This window comes from Capra hircus, unplaced genomic scaffold, assembly GCF_001704415.2.
Source record: "Capra hircus breed San Clemente unplaced genomic scaffold, ASM170441v1, whole genome shotgun sequence".
NCBI classification, from domain to species: domain Eukaryota; kingdom Metazoa; phylum Chordata; class Mammalia; order Artiodactyla; family Bovidae; genus Capra; species Capra hircus.
In genome coordinates this window covers 25,204-45,099 of record NW_017189785.1, presented here as the reverse complement: position 1 = coordinate 45,099, position 19,896 = coordinate 25,204, and the positions used below count along the sequence as shown (strand labels likewise).

The 19,896-nt window shown below is 44.2% G+C and overlaps 1 protein-coding gene and 1 non-coding gene across 2 annotated transcripts in view; both read right to left on the bottom strand.

Annotated features, from left to right (window-relative positions):
- Positions 1–1,312: 1,312 nt before the first annotated feature.
- The window catches only part of SLC25A43 (solute carrier family 25 member 43), a 42,658-nt gene continuing 24,074 nt past the window's right edge, over positions 1,313–19,896 (bottom strand). The window contains exons 4-5 of the mRNA XM_018044744.1: positions 3,744–3,878; positions 1,313–2,915 (exon numbers count right to left, since the gene is read on the bottom strand). Of these exons, the coding sequence (XP_017900233.1) occupies positions 2,715–2,915; positions 3,744–3,878 (336 nt within the window). The 3' untranslated portion in view covers positions 1,313–2,714. The remainder of the gene's footprint in view (positions 2,916–3,743; positions 3,879–19,896) is intronic.
- On the bottom strand, positions 17,037–17,109 carry TRNAE-UUC. Its single transcript has one exon. It is a non-coding gene; the product is annotated as a tRNA-Glu (tRNA).

Below are 19,896 nucleotides of genomic sequence, written 5' to 3'. Positions count from 1 at the left end.
AATGTAAGACTCATTCCTTCCCAGGACTTCCCTGGTGGTCTAGTGGCTAAGACTCTGAGCTCCCAATGCAGGGGGCTCAGGTTTGATCCCTGGTCAGGGAACTAGATCCCATATGCTGCAACTAAGCGTTTGCATGCAGCAACTAAAGATGCCATATGCTGCAACAAAGATCAAAGATCCCACGTACCACAACTAAGACCTGGAGCAGCCAAATAAATAATAACTATTGCAGTAGACTTGGGTTAGATCCCTGGGTCAGGAAGATCCCCTGGAGAAGGAAATGGCAACCCACTCCAGTATTCTTGCCTGGGAAATCACATGGACACAGGAGCTTGGCAGGCTACAGTCCATGGGGTCGCAGAGTCAGACACAACTTAGTGACTAAACCACCACCACCATGTTAAAAAAGACTTCTTTTTTTCAATTATACTTTAAATCACTGATTCACTAAGTGAATCAATTATGGAGCCCCTTGGTAATCTTGTTAATGGTTGCTGCTATATTATCATGCCCTTGCTTGTATTTGCTTTGTAATTATAGTCATTTCATATGTATAGGTATGTTTTGTTCCTGAAGACTAGAAGTTACTCCTGGCTCAATATTGCATCACATATCTTTATAATCCTCCCAAAGTACTTAGCCCAGTTTGGTGGTGCCCATTGCAAACCATAAAGCAGAAAAGCAGAACACTTCCTTCATACCTCTGGGAAAATATAAGAAGTTGGAAATTTGTTTTAGGAACAGTACTAGAGTTTTAAAAATATTTTTTTACAGCTTTCAGAATTTTTTAAAAAGTTGTTCACCTCAAGGAAAATCAAGAGTAACTAACATGAACTATTCACTCTGGGTTAAGAATCTGTTAAACTCACCTGTCACCTCTAAACTCACCTGATGCAAAGAACTGATTTCTTAGAAAAGACCTTGATGCTGGGAAAGATTGAAGGCAGAAGAAGAAGGGGATGATGGAGGATGAGATAGTTGGATGGCATCACTGACTTGATGGATATGAGTTTGAGCAAGCTCTGGGAGTTGGTCATGGACAGGGAAGCCTGGAGTGCTGCAGTCCATGGGGTTGCAATTGACTGAGTCAGACACAACTGAGTGACTGAACTGAACTGAAACAGTAACTGATTGGGCTACAGATGAGATTTTCTTGTGTGTATTAACTTCTCTTTTCCATAAAACACAGTCTGCCCCAGTGGCTGAAAAAATGAGTTATTTTGATATATTCCAATAGGACAAGTTTCTGAGAGCTTAAAGATTTTGGCAATAGTTTTCTAACTCAAATTAGTAATAAATGACCAACACATCATTTTTCTTTGGAAAATAAATTTAATAGGGAAAAATACTTCCAACATACTGAAAGTCTCTTTCTGTTTGTGTATAAATTAACAACTTAATATTAGATATTGCTTTTTAATGCATAGATAGGCTATTCAAAAGGTACAATTACATAAACTTGACATAGAATCCCCAAGGTGGAATAAACCCAAAATTTGATTAAAAAAAATCTAGTAGACATGATTAGCCCAAAGTGCTTTTTTAGTTACATTGTGGGTCTGTGTGCGTGTCAAATGTTCTATTTGATCCTCTCTAGGCAATTGGGACATGCTGTGAGAATAAGTTGACTAAATAATTTATTTTCTGGGTAGGCTTGCAAAGCAAGTTAAAAAGGCAGAGAATTCAGGCCATTTGGACTATACATGACTAACTGAAAGAAGGTCTTCTGGGGCATAACAAAGCAGTCATGCTATAAACTACCTTCTAGAAACACAAGAAGGCTTCAAATTTAAATAAAGAAGGCTGGATCTACTATGATGGTGGTAACTTTTAAATGTTAAATGTTTTTCATTTAGTTTCTGGTAAGGCATAATTTACATCATGGTGTGTGCACTCCAAAGTCAGCCAGGATTGTGAGTTCTAGAATGACTGGATCGGGAAGTCTCAAGTGAATCTGGGTGAAACTAGGCTGCCATGGGTTAGTGTAAGCTGTGAGCCTGTCGTGGAGCTCCAGCATGCTGTCTGCCCAGTCACGTCAACAGCACGTTGCTCTGAGAGGTCATGGCCAGGCCCTTTGGTGTTGTGTACACTGCCTATTTGATGCTTTTGAACTGTGGTGTTGGAGAAGACTCTTGAGAGTCCCTTGGACTACAAGATCAAACCAGTCAATCCTAAAGAGAATGAATCCTGAATATTCATTGGAAGGACTAATGTTGAAGCTGAAGCTCCAGTACTTTGGCCACCTGATTTGAAGAACTGAGTCATTGGGAAAGACCCTGATGCTGGGAAAGATTGAAGGCAAGAGGAGAAGGGGACGACAGAGGATGAGATGGTTGGATGGCATCACTGACTTGATGGACATGAGTTTGAGCAAGCTCTGGGAGTTGGTAATGGACAGGGAAGCCTGGCGTGTTGCAGTCCATGGGGTCGCAGAGTTGGACATGACTGAGTGACTGAACTGACTGACTGACATTGCCTATTTATATCCACAGTGTAAACTGTACATTTTATTACTGCTAGATTTTGTTATAAAATCACGGTGGTGCAAGTGTTCACAGGGCCATTACTCTGGAGCTCAGGTGTGGCTGAATCTTCTCATTTCCAAGAGCAGCAGACAGGAGCACCCTCTTGTTACTCCATGCGTGCACAGTTCTGAGGCTACATTCCTCTCTGCAACACGCCTTCATTCAATGCACCTCTAGTTCCATTCAGTTTTAAAGAGTTGGTTTTTTAGACTTTAGTTGTCCAGTTTTGAAGAACTTATTTAATTCCCGTAACTCCTGGGGCTTCAAACTCTGATCCACCCCTGGGGTCAATTTATAGCTCAGAGGAGACATGATGTAACCATTTTGGTAAAGACAGATTCTCTTGCAGAACTCAAAGGTGCCAAACATAACTGCAAAATATGGAACTATCTGTAGAGAAAGAAAATGAAAATCATGTGAAAATCTTAAAACATCAATGCATCTGCAATCAACTTGGATCAGGGTAAACTGAGATAAAGGCTGTGGACAATACAACATGGTCATTCTTTTTGGAATCAGGGAAGATGGAAAAATGCAAGCTGGCCCAATGTTGGTTGGGGAGAGGAGTGGCAGAGCCACTGAAGGGCCTGCCCTGGGGAAGCCTGGGTGTGGGTTGATATGCATGTAGACAATCTAACACTGCCTGTCAACATACACTTGCCTTTTTTTGGCCATGCCATGCATGGTTTGTGGGATCTTAGTTCCCTGACCAAGGATTGAACTCAGTAGTGAAAATGCTCAGTCCTAACCACTGGACAGCTGGGCAATTCCTAACATAATCTTGTCTTGATTGGAATCACTTCTGTGCCAACTAGTGCAAGGTTAGTCCACAGTTCTTAACCTTTTTTTTTTTAAGTCATGAAGTTCTTTTGGAAAATGATATAAGTTATGGATCCTTTCCCCAGAGAGATGCACATATGCCCAAATGGACACATTTTTTCATACAATTTTAGGATAGGGGGATACAGTCCTTTTAGGAGTCTATGAACCTCCCTTTTGGGAACCTTGACACTAAATGCTTAGCTCCTCTGGGATGGGGTATCAGATGTCCCAACACCGCACAGGGTCCCCACTCTTCAGGGCCGACAGCCAGCCTGCACTCACAGGCTCTGTGCTAGAGGAGGTGTTTGCAGGCAAACTGCAGAGGGAGTGGCAACGGTGTAGAACAGGGTGGCAGTGGCAGAGGCGGACAAGCGGGAGATTGACCATTCCTCTCACCTTCAGTAGGTTGGCTGCCAATCCATTCCAGAGCCCTAGGACCCCTTGGGCTTTCACTATCTGCCGGAAGCAGTCCACTGCTCCTGAGAAATGGACATCCACCCCTCCACCATGGGGAAGGTAGGGGCTCTGAGCCTGGTAGGAAAGAGAAGATGGGATGAGGTGATTTAGTCACCGGGAAATAATGGTTTTGTCAAGCAGCCAAGGTCTCAAGATTCAATGTCCTGGCCAAGATGATGATGAAGAATGGCCACCACAGGACTCTATCTTTCCTGTAGGCTTAGAATGAGTATTAGTGGGCAGGAAAGCCATGACACCCTATTCACATATTTGGGGCTATTGTTCTTGGAAGGAAGCAGCTATTCTGGACAGACTCCACTTGACAACTTACCACTGCCTCTCAATCTATACCCTCTGGACATGATAGACACCTCTCAGGCCTTTAATCTTTTTTTTTTTTTTCATTTTCATTTGTCTTCTTTATTAGCTATAAGGATTTAACATATACTATACACATAAACAGCCGCAAGCTTCCAAGGATACTGTTTTACATTAAACGGGTTGTAACAGAGACTTTAATCTTTTTAAGTGCCTTCTGTTTCCTTGTCTTAAATGATTCCTCCTCTGTGAAGCGCCCAAGTGGGGGCTGCTCATTTCCCCACCTCACAGATGTCCCAGAATGGGCAGCAGAGGGAAGGGCATTCTTCCAGCTCCCGCTTTCTGTTCTCAGACCCTGGCCACTCTCATGTCAAAAGCTCTCAGCTGGGGCTGGTGGCACTAAACCACACTCGTTGCTGTTTTCAGTTACTGGCCTCCTGGCCACTCTTCTACACTCACTGAGGCCTGTGACACCTAGTAGCTCCCACTCTTCCACACTCACCACCATCATAGGGAACTTTAGCATCTATAGTCATCCCATCTTATACCTTATTTCTAGACATAGGCATCAGTGATCCTCACCTTGACACCCCTTTGACCACCCACTCCTTTGGTTATCTGATGGATTTCGTCACCACTCCCAGTACCATTCTGGCTGACCACCAAAATGCCCCATCTCTGAAAGTAATTTTTTGTTCTTTAACAAAATAATTTTTATGATCAAATGAAAGAACTTTTCAATATACAATCTACAGGCAGAATTGACACCACTCATCCAGTGTGTCAATGCTCAAACTATTGCACAGTTGCACTCATCTCACACGCTAGTAAAGTAATGCTCAAAATTCTCCAAGCCAGGCTTCAGCAATATGTGAACCGTGAACTTCCACATGTTCAAGCTGGTTTTAGAAAAGGCATCAAATTGCCAACATCCGCTGGATCATGGAAAAAGCAAGAGTTCCAGAAAAACATCTATTTCTGCTTTATTGACTATGCCAAAGCCTTTGACTGTGTGGATCACAATAAACTGTGGAAAATTCTAAGAGAGATGGGAATACCAGACCCCCTGACTTGCCTTTTGAGAAACCTATATGCAGGTCAGGAAGCAACTGTTAGAACTGGACATGGAACAACAGACTGGTTCCAAATAGGAAAAAGGAGTGTGTCAAGGCTGTATATTGTCACCCTGCTTATTTAACTTATACGCAGAGTACATCATGAGAAACGTTGGGCTGGAGGAAGCACAAGCTGGAATTAAGATTGCCGGGAGAAATACCAATAACCTCAGATATGCAGATGACACCCCCCTTATGGCAGAAGGTGAAGAGGAACTAAAAAGCCTCTTGATGAAAGTGAAAGAGGAGAGTGAAAAAGTTGGCTTAAAGCTCAACATTTAGAAAATGAAGATCATGGCATCTGGTCCCATCACTTCATGGGAAATAGATGGGGAAACAGTGGAAACAGGGTCAGACTTTAGTTTTTTGGGCTTCAAAATCACTGCAGATGGTGATTGCAGCCATGAAATTAAAAGACGCTTACTCCTTGGAAGAAAAGTTATGACCAACCTAGATCGCATATTGAAAAGCAGAGACATTACTTTGCCGACAAAGGTCCGTCTAGTCAAGGCTATGGTTTTTCCTGTGGTCGTGTATGGATGTGAGAGTTGGACTGTGAAGAAGGCTGAGTGCCGAAGAATTGATGCTTTTGGACTGTGGTGCTGGAGAAGACTCTTGGGAGTCCCTTGGACTGCAAGGAGATCCAACCAGTGCATTCTGAAGGAGATCAGCCCTGGGATTTCTTTGGAAGGAATGATGCTAAAGCTGAAACTCCAGTACTTTGGCCACCTCATGCGAAGAGTTGACTCATTGGAAAAGACTCTGATGCTTGGAGGGATTGGGGGCAGGAGGAGAAGGAGACGACAGAGGATGAGATGGCTGGATGGCATCACTGACTTGATGGATGTGAGTCTGAGTGAACTCTGGGAGTTGGTGATGGACAGGGAGGCCTGGTGTGCTGCGATTCATGGGGTCGCAAAGAGTCAGACACAACTGAGCGACTGAACTGAACTGAACTGAACTGAACTGATCCAGTGTGAGAGGGACAGCCCCTTATAGCTGGCTTTCAGAAATGCTGACACATTTACATCAAGCAATGCACCTACTTTGGTTCATTTCTGAGATGTCTAGTTGAGGTCAATATAGCATTTTATTATGATGGAATCAAGCTTTTCCATGTGGGAGAAGCAATAGAGTATATGAGTCAGAGAAACATAAACCCTGGAGTCAAACAGGTTGGGTTCTAGTCCATCGCTGCTCCACTTACTGGTTATGTGACCCTGGGTAACTCATCTAATCTTTTCGAGCCTCGGTTTCCTCATTTAGAAAACAGGGATAGTATGTGCTGTGAGAATGAATGAGATGTGCATGCAAAGTACTGGTGTCAGGCACATGGCAAGGATCAATAAATATGAGCTGAAAGTGAAAGTGTTAGTTGCTCAGTCGTGTCAGACTCTCTCCAACCTTATGGACTGTAGCCCGCTGGGCTCCTCTGTCCATGGAATTCTCCAGGCAAAAATACTGGAGTGCGTTGCCATTTCCTTTTCCAGGGGATCTTCCCAACCCAGGGATTGAACATGTGTCTCATGCACTGCAGGCAGATTATTTACCATCTGAACCACTGGGGAAGTCCTGCTGTGACTATTCTGTAGAAAGTATTCTAAATATCAGTCAAACCCCTAACCTGACATATGAGTCCTCTGTCTCCACTTCAGAACTGCTTGGACCAGTGTCCTCATCCATCCAGCTCCCCCGCTCCCTGATGCCTGTTAACCATAATCATTCGGATCACTAACTGATCTAGTCACATGCCCTCTCCCTTGTCTCCCATGCCATTAGTTCCCTGTTGGCTTCATGGTCCTCCTTTTCTTGTCTTCCCAGCCCTTCTTTTTGTTCCTCATCTTAAAATCCTTGCCCTTCATCCTTCAGCTGATCTCCATCCCCCTTCCCCACCAACCTCTTCTCTGCACCAAGCTGCTGAACACGAATCCACAAAGGGACAGTCGGCGCCACTGAAGCTTTGAGGTCTCTAGCCTCTGCTGGACCATCATACTGCAGGGCAAGCTCTGGAAGCATCATTTCCCATTCCTCCCAGGGGCTCTTCCCAACCTCACCAAACACAATGCCCTGCACACCACACTGTGTCCTCCGTCCCAGACGGAGTTTGTGTTGTGCCGCACAGTTTGTGGGGAGAACAGATCATTTTTCCTTCCCACTGGTGCCCTGGATCTCACACCTTTGAATTCCTCTTGGCCACCTTTCCCAAGAGACCTGATTTCCTCCCTTAGTAAATGAATAAACTCAAGTCCCTCCCATATGAAAATACGACTCCTTCCTCCAATCTTTGTCTTTTAGACTCTGCCCAATCTCGTGTTCCCCAAGTAACATACAGTAAAATTACCTTGTTTGGGTGTAGTTAGTTACATGAGTATAGACACATGTATAGATGGGCTTCCCTGGTGGCTCAGTGATAAAGAATCCGCGTGTCAGTGCAGGAGACGCAGGTTCAATCCCTGAGTCAGATCCCCTGGAGGAGGAAATGGCAACCCACTCCAGTACGCTTGCCTGGTAAATTCCATGGAGAGAGGAGCCTGGCAGGCTACAGTCCATGGGGTTGCAAGAGTCAGATACGACTGAGGACTGAGGATACATGCATGCACATGTATAGATCTGTGTGACCACCCCTGTAATCAGGACATAGAACTGCTCCACTAGCCCCCAGAATTTTCCTGCTCCTTTATAATCACAGTCACCCCCACCCTAACCCAGGGCAACCATTGATCTGTTCTGTTCCTATAGTTTTGCTCCCTGAGACTGTCATAAAAATGGAAACATAGAGCTTGTAACTGTTTTGAGATGGGCTTCTTTCACTCAGCATTATGCCTTTGAGAGTCATCCATGTTGTGTTCATCAATATTTTTTTGTTTTTTTTTTTACTGCTGAGTCAGATTCCATTGTGCGGACGTATCATAATTTGCTTATCCATCTAGCTGTGGATGGACATGTCTCTCCCTTTCCATCTGCACTTCTTGAAATAGCTGTCTACTCTGGCTGACTCCACTTCCTCTCGTCCCACCTCCCCACTCTACCACTCAGTTTAGCACCTGTCTCCATTACCCTGCTGAACTGATCGTGGCCAGGCCTATCTCCTTTCCTTGCTCTTTCATAGTTGGTATAATTACTTATTTTCTTTATTGGTTGCTCCTACCCCCAAATAGAATTTCAGCTCTGTAGGAAAGGGATTTCTGTTCTCCTTCAAGGCAAAGAGTGAACTTTGGGGTTAGGCCTTCCCCTTGAGGTATAATAGCAACCAAGCACAGACAGAGTATGAGAAAAGGAATGTGAAATGAACAAGCTGAGTCTCCAGCCTAGTTACAAGAACCAAAAAATGGTCAGGGGTCTTTGATGAATGTCTTTAAAGTGTTCATCTTAGCACTGTTCCGACATGTCCTCTTTTCCCTCCTATCCCATTGAGAAAGAACTGCCGTCAAAGAGATATTAAGCCTCCTTTCCCTTAGAAAGAATCAGCCTAATTGCAAGGTTTGAAGCACCTCCTGCTACTGAAAGATGGAAATATTAAAAAGAAGAGATTGTGCTCATGCAGGAAATTAACTGTCTTATTCTGTTATGAGATAATATTATTGATTTATCTTCTGCTGGTTTCCAGTAAAATAGCAAAAAGCCCCCAGTTATGAGTCAAGGTAATTTGCAACCTGAGGTCCCCTGCTGTTGCTGCTGCTAAGTCACTTCAGTCATATCTGACTCTGTGTGACCCCATAGATGGCAGCCCACCAGGCTCCCCCGTCCCTGGAATTCTCCAGGCAAGAACACTGGAGTGGGTTGCCATTTCCTTTTCCAATGCATGAAAGTGAAAAGTGAAAGTGAAGTCGCTCAGTCGTGTCTGACTCTGCGACCCCATGGACTGCAGCCTACCATGCTCCTATGTCCATGGGATTTTCCAGGCAAGAGTTCTGGAGTGGGGTGCCATTGCCTTCTCTGCTGGGGTCCCCTACCACCACTAAAACAAAAAACACTAACCAAGTTACATGAATTATATAACAGGTTCAGCTATAGTCAATTTGTGATGAATCAGGGGCCATCTATGGTCAATCTTGGGACCCTAACAATCTTTCAGATGTCTTTCCTTCACTCCACCTTCAGTGTTCACATGGACCATTGCAGCAGCATCCTTAGTAGTCTCTTTGGGACAGAAAAAGTTTGAGACTTCTTGCCTTCTGTCTCTATAAAGCAGCCAGAGTGATTAAAAAAAAATCAAATCTTTTTACTCACCAGCTTAAAATATTTTAATGACTTTATTAAAGCCACTGAGAATAAATATAAAATTTTCACTGCTGTCTGTAAGCTATAGTGGTAATATTGTAGTAAATATTTAACAACTGGTTCTGTGGGTGGAAGAAGCCCTGGGTTGTAGCATTTCTTCATTTCAATGTTGTAAATACTCCTACCATGGCAGATTGCAGGCTACCAACTGTGAGGTCAACCAGCACCCAAATTTGCTGCAATTTAATAATCAGCTCTCTTGAGCTGGTAGGAGCTGGCTGAACCCATGACGTGAAGGCTCAGGCCCTGCGTGACCTGCCCCAGTACGTATTTTCAGTTTTCATCTTGCGCCACTACACTTCAACTGCACTGGCCTTCTTCCTGTTCTCCTCTGGCCCCCTCTCTCCTTTGAGCCAGAGGATCATGTAACCAACTGTCTACTTGACATCTCTCCACTTAAAAGTCTAATAAAAACCACAAACTGTATATGTGTTTTGACCTCTTTGCTCAGGCCCCAAATTGGAGTTACCCTTACGTTCTCTTCACCCCTCATGTATACCACTCAAAACTCAGCAGATACTGTCATTGCTTTGCTTCGAAACCTTCACCAATCACCAATTTTCCAAAGGAAAACTTCCAGAAGGAGTGTTTTCCAAAGAAAACTTAATAGAATTCAAAAACTCTACAGTTTGGCCCCCACCTATCTTCCCAGCATCATTTCCCAATATCATCCCATGATGGGTTAGTTTCATGTGTCAGCTTGGCTAGGCCATGGTCAGTACCCAGATATTTGGTTAAATACCAGTTGGGATATTACTGTAAAGGTATTTTGTAGATGTGATTAACATTTAAGTCACTAGACTTTGTTAATTTGATAAATTGGAGTTTGCGATTAATATATACACACTACTGTATATAAAATAAACAACAAAGACCTACTGCATAGCCCAGAGAACTATACTCAATATTTTGTAATAACCTATAATAAAAAGGAATCTGAAAAAGAATATAAATATATATGTACATATATATATATAACTGAATCACTTTGCTGTACACCTGAAACTAACACAACATTGTAAACCAATTATACTTCAATTAAAAAAAAATCACTAGGCTTTTGAGTAAAGCAAATTACCCTTCATAATGTGGGTAGTTCAGTTCAGTTCAGTTCAGTCACTCAGTTGTGTCTGACTCTTTGCGACCCCATGAATCGCAGCACACCAGGCCTCCCTGTCCATCACCAACTCCCGGAGTTCACTCAGACTCATGTCCATCGAGTCACTGATGCCATCCAGCCATCTCATCCTCTGTTGTCCCGTTTTCCTCCTGCCCCCAATCCCTCCCAGCATCAAAGTCTTTTCCAATGAGTCAGCTCTTCGCATGAGGTGGCCAAAGTACTGGAGTTTCAGCTTTAGCATCATTCCTTCCAAAGAACACCCAGGACTGATCTCCTTTAGAAGGGACTGGTTGGATCTCCTTGCAGTCCAAGGGACTCTCAAGAGTCTTCTCCAACATCACAGTTCAAAAGCATCAATTCTTCGGCACTCAGCTTTCTTCACAGTCCAACTCTCACATCCATACATGACTACTGGAAAAACCATAGCCTTGACTAGATGGACCTTTGTTGGCAAAGTAATGTCTCTGCTTTTGAATATGCGATCTATGTTGGTCATAACTTTTCTTCCAAGGAGTAAGCGTCTTTTAATTTCATGGCTGCAGTCACCATCTGCAGTGATTTTGGAGCCTCAAAAAATAAAGTCTGACACTGTTTCCACTGTTTCCCCATCTATTTCCCATGAAGTGATGGAACCAGATGCCATGATCTTAGTTTGTGGGTAAGTGAAGTGAAGTCACTCAGTCATGTCCGACTCTTTGTGACCCCACGGACTGTAGCCTTCCAGGCTCCTCTGTCCATGGGATTTTCCAGGCAATAGTACTGGAGTGGATTGCCATTTCCTTCTCCAGGGGATCTTCCCGACCCAGTGACTGAACCCGTGTCTCCCACATTGTAAACAGACGCTTAACCGTCTAAGCCACCAGGGAAGATAGTTTGTGGGTAGGCCTCATCTAATTAGTTGAGGCCTTTAGAGGGAAAAAGACAGACTGAGGTGCCCTGAGAAACAGAATTCTGCCTGCAGTCCACTGTTGGACTTGAACTGAAACATGTCCAGTCTTTTCTTTTCCTGTTTTGTGCTCCCTGAGGTACTGGTTAGACCTCTGCCATGGGCCAGGCTACCTGGTATAAGTTATCTGGATGCAATCTCTGGGCTGGCAGCCAGCAAGCTCATGGGAGCAGACACTAGGCAGTCCTCACTGTCTAAGCTCTTCAGGGTTTAATAACCTTCATTGCACATACCAGGCACTTGTCAAATGTCAAACAAAATTCCCCTCAATATCAGTGTCACTAGTAGCTTTCCCCAATACAACTGTTTACCTGTGACCAGGCTCAAATAAGCCACATGTATGGCCAGGAAATAAAATAATGGCCAATATTTACAGAGTTATAGGTGTCAGGCATTACACTGAGCACTTGACACGGACTAGTTCATTTAATCCTCACAGAAGCCTCATGAAATAGGCAGTATTATCTTACTAGCCCAGTTTTATGGATGGCAAAATAGAGCCTGAGAAAAGAGAAATTTTCAAAATCACAGACTGCTTGAAAAAAGCATCAACTTGAATCTGGGTCAGATTGAAGCTCTACCCCACTAAGCTACACTATTTCCAGTTAGATTACTACCTCAGCCCTCTGCAAACCTGTTACCACATATCAGCCTCGAATGTGGGTGCCACAGCACACACTGAATGCTTTATGCTAGGACTGGAGCTCATGGCAGTGGTGTTGAGTCATGTCTGGCTCTTTGTGACCCCATGGACTGCAGTGTGCCAGGCTTCACTATCTCCTGGAGTTTGCTCAAAGTCATGAGTTTGCCCATGGTGTGGTATGAATAAATGCCTCTACAAGGATCACAGTAAACAGATACCCAGAAAATGGATAACCAACAAGGTCCTATTGTATAGTATATGGAACTCTGTTCAATATTATGTGACGGCCTTGATGGGAGAGGAGTCTGGGAGAGAATGGATACATGTACATGTATGGCTGAGTCTCTTTGCTGTGCACCTGAAACTATCACAATATCATTAATCAGCTGTACTCCAATACAAAATAAAAACTTTATTTAATTAAAAAAAAACAAATAGACACCCAGATTGCAAAGGCAAAATCATATTGCTGCTTGCCCCCTGGACTCAATGTCTGTGTGTCCCCAAAGTTCATATGTTGGATCCCTCATCCCTACTCTGATGGTATTTGGAGGTGGCAGGTGATTAGGTTATGAGGGTGGAGCCCTCATCAATGGGATTAGTGCTCTTATAAGGAGACACACAAGAGAAATAATGTCTCTCACTCCACCATGGGAGAAGACAGAAAGAAAGTGGCTATTTGCAAACCAGGGAGTGGCTTCTCACCAGATACCAAACCTGCTGGCACCTTGATCTTGGACTTTCCAGTCTCTAGAACCGTGAGACATAAGTGCTTGTCAAGTCACCTAATCTATAGTATTTCTGTTACAGCAGCTCGGATTAAGATATCCCCAAAGAAAGAAAGAATGGTATGGCTATACAGCCATGCTTCTCAACCTTTAGCTATATATTAGACTAAACATGGAAGCTTTTCAAAACCATCAATGATTGGAATCACCCCTGGAGACTGTGATTTAACTGACTTGGGGTGAGGTCTGGACGTCAGCATTTTTGGCAAGCTCCCCACATGAGTCTGATAGGCAGACAGGTTGAGTTTCACTGGCGTGGGCCCTTCATAGCACACAGCAGCTAAGGCTAAGACCTGAGCCCACCCTCCAGCTGCTGACAGTGAGAGTGCCTGGGCAGTGAGAACACATGGGCACTGAGGCCAGACTGCTTAGACTGAGACATCAGTTTGCCACTCACTAACCCTGGGACTTTGAGCAAATGCCTTGGCCTACCTGAGCCTCAATTTCCTCATCTGTAAAATGGGATAATAATAATAATGCCTATCTTATAGGATTGTTGTCAAGATTAAATGAAATACATGTAAAGTGCTTAGAACAGCATTTGACAAATAGTAACCACATTATCATTACTATAGAGTATTTCAGCTTGGAGAAGAGGGAATTCCCTGGCAGTCCAGTGGTTAGGAGTCTGTGCTTTCACTTCCAAGAGCTCAGGTTCGGTCCCTGGTTGGGGAACTAAGATACCCCAAGTTGTGCAGCATGGCCAAAACAGAACACCCCCCAAACCTAAAAAACTCCCTCAAATACCCAAACAACAACAGCAACAACAACAACAAAAAACCCCAAAACCTCCGGAAGCTTGGAGAAGAGACAAGTATACTGAAGACTAAACCAACCCAGGAGCCTAGAATGCTAGACTGCCATTTGCCCAAACTGTATCTTACTAGTAAAGAGACACAAAGCATATCAAGTTACTAACCACAAGGCCCTGAGCTTAAATCCTCCCTCCATACACACCCAGGCGACTGTCCTGTGGTGTCAGTTCAGATCTGCCAGAATGGACATGCAGTGTTCTACAGCAGACACCTCTTGAGAAAGCTGAGTCCTACATCTGGCTCTGCCACCATTTGCCTCACCCTGACCAAGTCCTTGAATTCCTTGAACCTTCCTTTCTTCACATGTCAGGAGACTGAAACTAAATGACCTTGAAGGCTCTTTCTTGCTCCTCTAATCCACGCTGCTGGTCCTACTCCACACTCCTTCCTGCCCCTAGGACTTCAAATCTGTGCTTCCCTTTGCCTAGCTAAGTCTTTCTCACCAATGAGACTAAACATTACTTCTGCAGGGAAGTCTTCCCAGATCTCCAGCCTAAGTCAGGAGCCCAGTAAACACTTTTGGGCACCCCGTACTTCTCTTTCATGGCATGTGATACAGTTTGTAATGATCTAGTGTATAGTGCTTCCCTGGTGGCTCAGATGGTAAAGAATCTGCCTGCAATGTGGGAGACCTGGGTCCGATCCCTGAGTTAGGAAGATCCCTTGGAGAAGGAAATGGCAACCCATTCCAGTATTCTTGCTTGGAGAATCCAACAGAGGAGAGCTACAGTTCATGGGGTTGCAAAGAGTTAGACATGACTGAGCAACTAACATTTTCACTTTCAGTGTATAATTATTTCATGTCTCCCCACCCCCCATACCGCACAGGCTAAATACAATGAGGGCAGTGACTATGTCTATCTTGTTTATGGTTTTGTTCCCAAAGGCTACCAATATGCTCAGCACCCAGAATGTGCTTAATACATATTGAAGGAAAGAAGGATCGGATTTGCAGTCAATGGAAATGATAGGCAAACACTTCAAAGCAATGTGGTTGACTGTTTCTGTGATAAACTCGCCAGAGGTCTTCTACCGGAGGCAACGTTTTAGGTTTTTCATTCTTTCCATGAGTACTGAAATAATTAAATAATACTTGTGAAGATGTAAACTCATATTTCCTTGATTAGCGCAATCTTAATTTTAGGAATCTATCCTATAGATACATTTGCCCATGTGGGAAATGATGTATGTTACAAGCATTTTTGTTGCGGCATTGTTGATAAGAGCAACAAACTGGAAATGATCTGAATGTCTATCAAAAAGATAGTATGTCATACTATGGAACGCTATATCACCATTTAAAAGTATGTGGCAGTTAAATCTGGACTGATAAGGTGCCATCTCTAAGATACATTTTAGGTGGAAAAAAAAAAAACTGTGTAGAAGAGATAAACGCATGCTGCTGATTTTCTAAAAACAAAAAGAATATAAATATGCATATTTATGTATATCTTTGGATAGACCATCTTTGGAATGACTAGGTAAAAAACTGGAAACAATAGGGTTTTCTCTGTAGAGAATTGGCGGGGTCAAGGGACAAAGGTTGGGGAAGACTAACTTTTTAATGGACATTATTTGTACCTCTTAGATTTTGTTTCAAATGCGAATGTTCCCTAGGCAAAAGGTAGAATGTTAATTGTAAAAGAGCATTAATCAAGACAATAAGAAGACAAACCACAGGCTAGGAGAAAATATCGGCAAAAGTCATATCTGATAAGGGACCATAGAGAGAACTCTTAAAACTCAACGATAAGAAACAACCAAATTACCACTACACATCAACTAGAATAGCCACAATCCAGAACACTGAGGGCAACAGATAATGGTGAGGATGTGGGGACAACAGGAACTCTCATTCATTACTGGTGGGCACGCACAATGGTACAGTCACTCTGGAAGACAGGTCGGTGGTTTCTTACAACACTAAATATACTCATACCATAGGAGCCAGCAATTGTGCTGATTAGATATTGATATTTACCTAAAGGAGGTTAAAAATTTATGTCCTCACAAAAACCTGCACATAGTTGTTTAAAGCAGCTTTATTCTTCATTTCCAAAGCTTAGAAGCAACAAGATGTCCTTCAGTGTGTGAATGGATAAATGAACCAGTATCAGACAATGAAATATTACTAAATTGAGAAAGGTATGAGTTATTAAGCCACGAAGAGACAGAGGATACGTAAGACGTCATTATACATTTGCATAAATCCATAGAATGAACAACACTGAGAGTGAGCCCTAAGGTAAACTTTGGACTTTGGGTGGTTATGTTGTGTCACGGTAGGTTCATCAGTTGTAACAAGTGTACCACTCTGGTGGGGGATGTTGATACTGGGGGAGGCTGTGCATGTGTGGAAGCAGAGGGTCTATAGAAAATCTCTGTATCTTCCTCTCCATTTTGCTGTAAACCTAAAACTGCTCTAAAAAACCCAAAGTCTTCATTTAAAAAAAGAGTATTTAAAAGGAGAGACCAAAGAAAGAATCCACAAAAAAGAAGAAAAGAGTCTGCTACTTGGAGCCAATAGGAGCTCATAACCTTTCACTTGTTATTTGGAAACAACTTCTAACTTCTGCAGTAATATAGGGCACAACCTGAAGACCACACCATCCGGTTTCCAAGCCGTCTGAGAATGTATATTCGTGGAAGGCAGTTGGGCTAAGAGGCTTCTGTCTGTTGGCAAATCCCGAGGAGTCAAACAAGCTAAAAAAACCAGTGGTATTAAAGTAAAAGGGCCTTTATGTCTTGTGAGCCACATGGCTCAAGTTTCTCTTGGCAGTGCTAGGTCCCCCCAAATTGTCCTCATACAGCTGAGAAACACCCTGGCTCCTTGGGTGGCGGGGGGGGGGGATGTCCATGCAAGCGGGAATAGGCAGCTGCTCCCAGCTTGGCAGGCCTACAAGCCATCCCCCATAATGACCTACTCGGAAAACCTGCAATAACATGGGGGCAGCGAGGAAATGGACAGCAGGCTAGCATTTTTCTTGGGAAGAGAAGAGAAATAGTTTCCATGTACCAGCTGGGGGTGGAGGTGGGGAAATCAAAAGTGCAGCTGGACCAGACTCGAGAAAGCAATTGAGATGCAGGCACGGGAGCAGCCGAGGGTGGCCGTGGGAGTGTGTGCAGGGCAGAGCCAACTTTTAGAGTTACCTTCTAAAATTTTGTGTTTATTTTTTGGGCCACACCCCACAGCTTGCAGAATCTTAATTTCCTGACCAGGGATTGAACCTGGGCCCTTGGCAGTGAAAGCACCAAGTCCTAACCACTGGACCATCAGGGGTGTCCCTAGTGTCATCTTGACAGGGAGTGAGACTGCGTAGGAAGCTTGCGGGAAAAGATTTGGCACATGCCAGTTTTCAGCAGGCTGGGAATACACAGGCATATGCAGTAGCTGCACCCAGTGGCCTCTGGGTAAACACCTGTTAAATTAACCCAACAAATGAATGATCCACTCCACTACCACCCCTTCTCACCATTATCTATAGAGATGGAAGATCTTTTGAGGTCTTGTGATGTTAGCTCATTAGGGTGTTTACAGTGATCATAAAAAACACATAAACACACCTGGCCTGGCTTTTGTAGCTTTAATCAGGCCTTCGATGCCTGAGTAGATTCTGAAGAGATGCTTCAAGAATAAAAATAGTACCTTAGCTTTACTGAGTATTTATCATGTGTCTGGCTCAGTGTCTGCATTAACCCCATTCAGTCTTCTCCACAGGAATATGAACCAGGCACTAGGCTTCTCCCTATGTTTTACAGAGGAAGAAAGATGAGGTTCAGAGAGGCGACGTGGTTTACCCAAGTTCACACAAAGAGTAAGGGGCAGGGCTGGCATCTAAAGCCCACACTCTGGACCACAGAGCTAGTCTGCCAATGAAAGCTTTAAGATAAACACAGCTATCAAAATCAAATGAGCAGGGGAACTTCCCTGGTAGCTCAGTGGTAAAGAATCTGTCTACCAATGCAAGAGACACAGGTTTGATCCAGGAGGATCCCACATGCCGTGGGGCAACTAAGCCTGTGCGCCTCCAACTATTGAGTCTGTGCTCTAGAGCCTGTGAGCTGCAACTAAAGAAAAAAAGCCTATGCAACAATGAAGACCCTGCACAGCCAAAAACAAGTAAATAAATTATTAAAAACAAACAACCACCTCCCCTAACAAATGAACAGGGACTTCCCTGGTGTTCTAATGGTTAAGACTCCAAGCTCCCTATACAGGAGGCACTGTTTCAATCCCTGGTCGGGGAACTAAGATCCCATATGCCACGTGGCGTGGCCAAAAACAAACAAACGACAAAAAAAAAAGAGACAAACAAATCTCCAAAACAAATGAATAACATCTATGTGAGGGAAAGGAGGTAAAAACTGGTGCTGCATTTCTAAAGCTGGCTTGATGCCAGCAGAGGGATTCACAAACCCCAGTATGCATCTCCCGCTGACAGCAGGGCCTACAGATGAGTGCTCACAGCTGTGGGCCTTTCCTGGGACTCCCCTCCCTTCCCCTGTCTCTCTTCACCCCAACCCTGGAGGCAGGGGGAAGGGGAGCTCCCGTTTTAGCTGCTGTTATTGTCCAGCTGGAACTCAAAGAAGTCTGCTTAGCAGAGGCTGGCCATTTTGATTCCCAGACTTTATCTCTTGGAAGGAATAAGACAGTGCAAGTCAGGAGGAAAGGGCAGAGCAATTTTACAATGAGTGGAATTAGGAAGGCTCCTCCCCGTGGCCCTGGGCCCACCCCCCACCCCTCTGCCCCGCCCGGTGCCTGCCCTCTAGGGAATAGTCTTGTTTCCATGATCAACAACTGCCATCCCTAAAGTATTTAGGGCACTCTACACCTTTGGAAAAAACAAAGGGGAGACTTCTTTCCTAACACCTTAATGATGATACTCAAACAAAGCCACCTGGCCTGAGGGATGTCCAGACCTCTACCTGGATAAGAAAAATGTCCTTTTTTTCCCCTCAGAATGCCAAGGCAATGCTACTGACTGAGGCAGAAGCTGTCAGTTCCCAAAGGGCCCAGCCCCCAAAGCAAAATGATGGCAAGGAGTTAAAGATGCAGTGAACTCAAGGTAACGCTCCCATCCTCTCCCATGACCCCGAGAGTTGAGAACCCAGCAGCGTTTGTATTTCTGGACCAGTGGGCGAGTTGGCTGTGCTGGGGAAACAGAACTCTAGTCCTCCTGAGACTAGATGCCATGTCAACCAAGAAATGCTGAACTAGGCAGAACACCTGAAACTCATGTAGTGCTTCCTGGCAGGTGTGATGAGAATAATCTACACTTTCTCACGCTGGGGCTTTGCACCTGCTCTGCCATGGGCTCGGCAAGCTGTTGGGGCTTTCTTCCCGGTCTGTCTGAGCGGCATGGCCAGTCTGAGGCGGCCAAAGGTCCACGGCTGCTGAATGTTCTCTGCTCCTCATTTCAATCTGCAGGCTTCAAGCTTTCCGTTGTCAGGCTGCCAGCGACCAAAGAAAGCCAGGGCGCCCAACAGCCTGGTTTTCTAAAGATTTTTTTTTTTCCCTTTCCAAATGAGTTAACCATTCCTTGGCCAAAGCCACTCTCATGCCCATTTTTGAGCTTGCGTGCTGTTTTTTTTTTTTTCCCAACTGAGGCCCAGCGTTCCCAAATCTCAAAATTAGGTTTCATTCTCTGTCATCCTGAACTGAAAAAAAAAAAAAAAAAAAAAAAACCTAACTGATTACCTAGCATCTAGGAACAAGCCCCAGAGAAGGCAATGGCAACTCACTCCAGTGTTCTTGCCTGGAGAATCCCAGGGACACAGAGCCTAGTGGGCTGCCGTCTATGGGGTCGCAAAGAGTCGGACACAACTGAAGTGACTTAGCAGCAGCAGCAGGAACAAGCCCCTGGAGCCCTAGTGGATAAAGCATGGGCCTGAAGGAGAGACCTGATTTCCTAGCCCCCGAACCACTTGGTAGCTAAGTGAATGCTGGGCAGGTAACTTACCCTCTCTGTGCCTCATGCCTCATTTCCTCACCTAGAAACTATGGATACTAACTATACTTACTTAATAGGGTGGATGAAGAGAATGGAATGGGATGATACACGGCCTG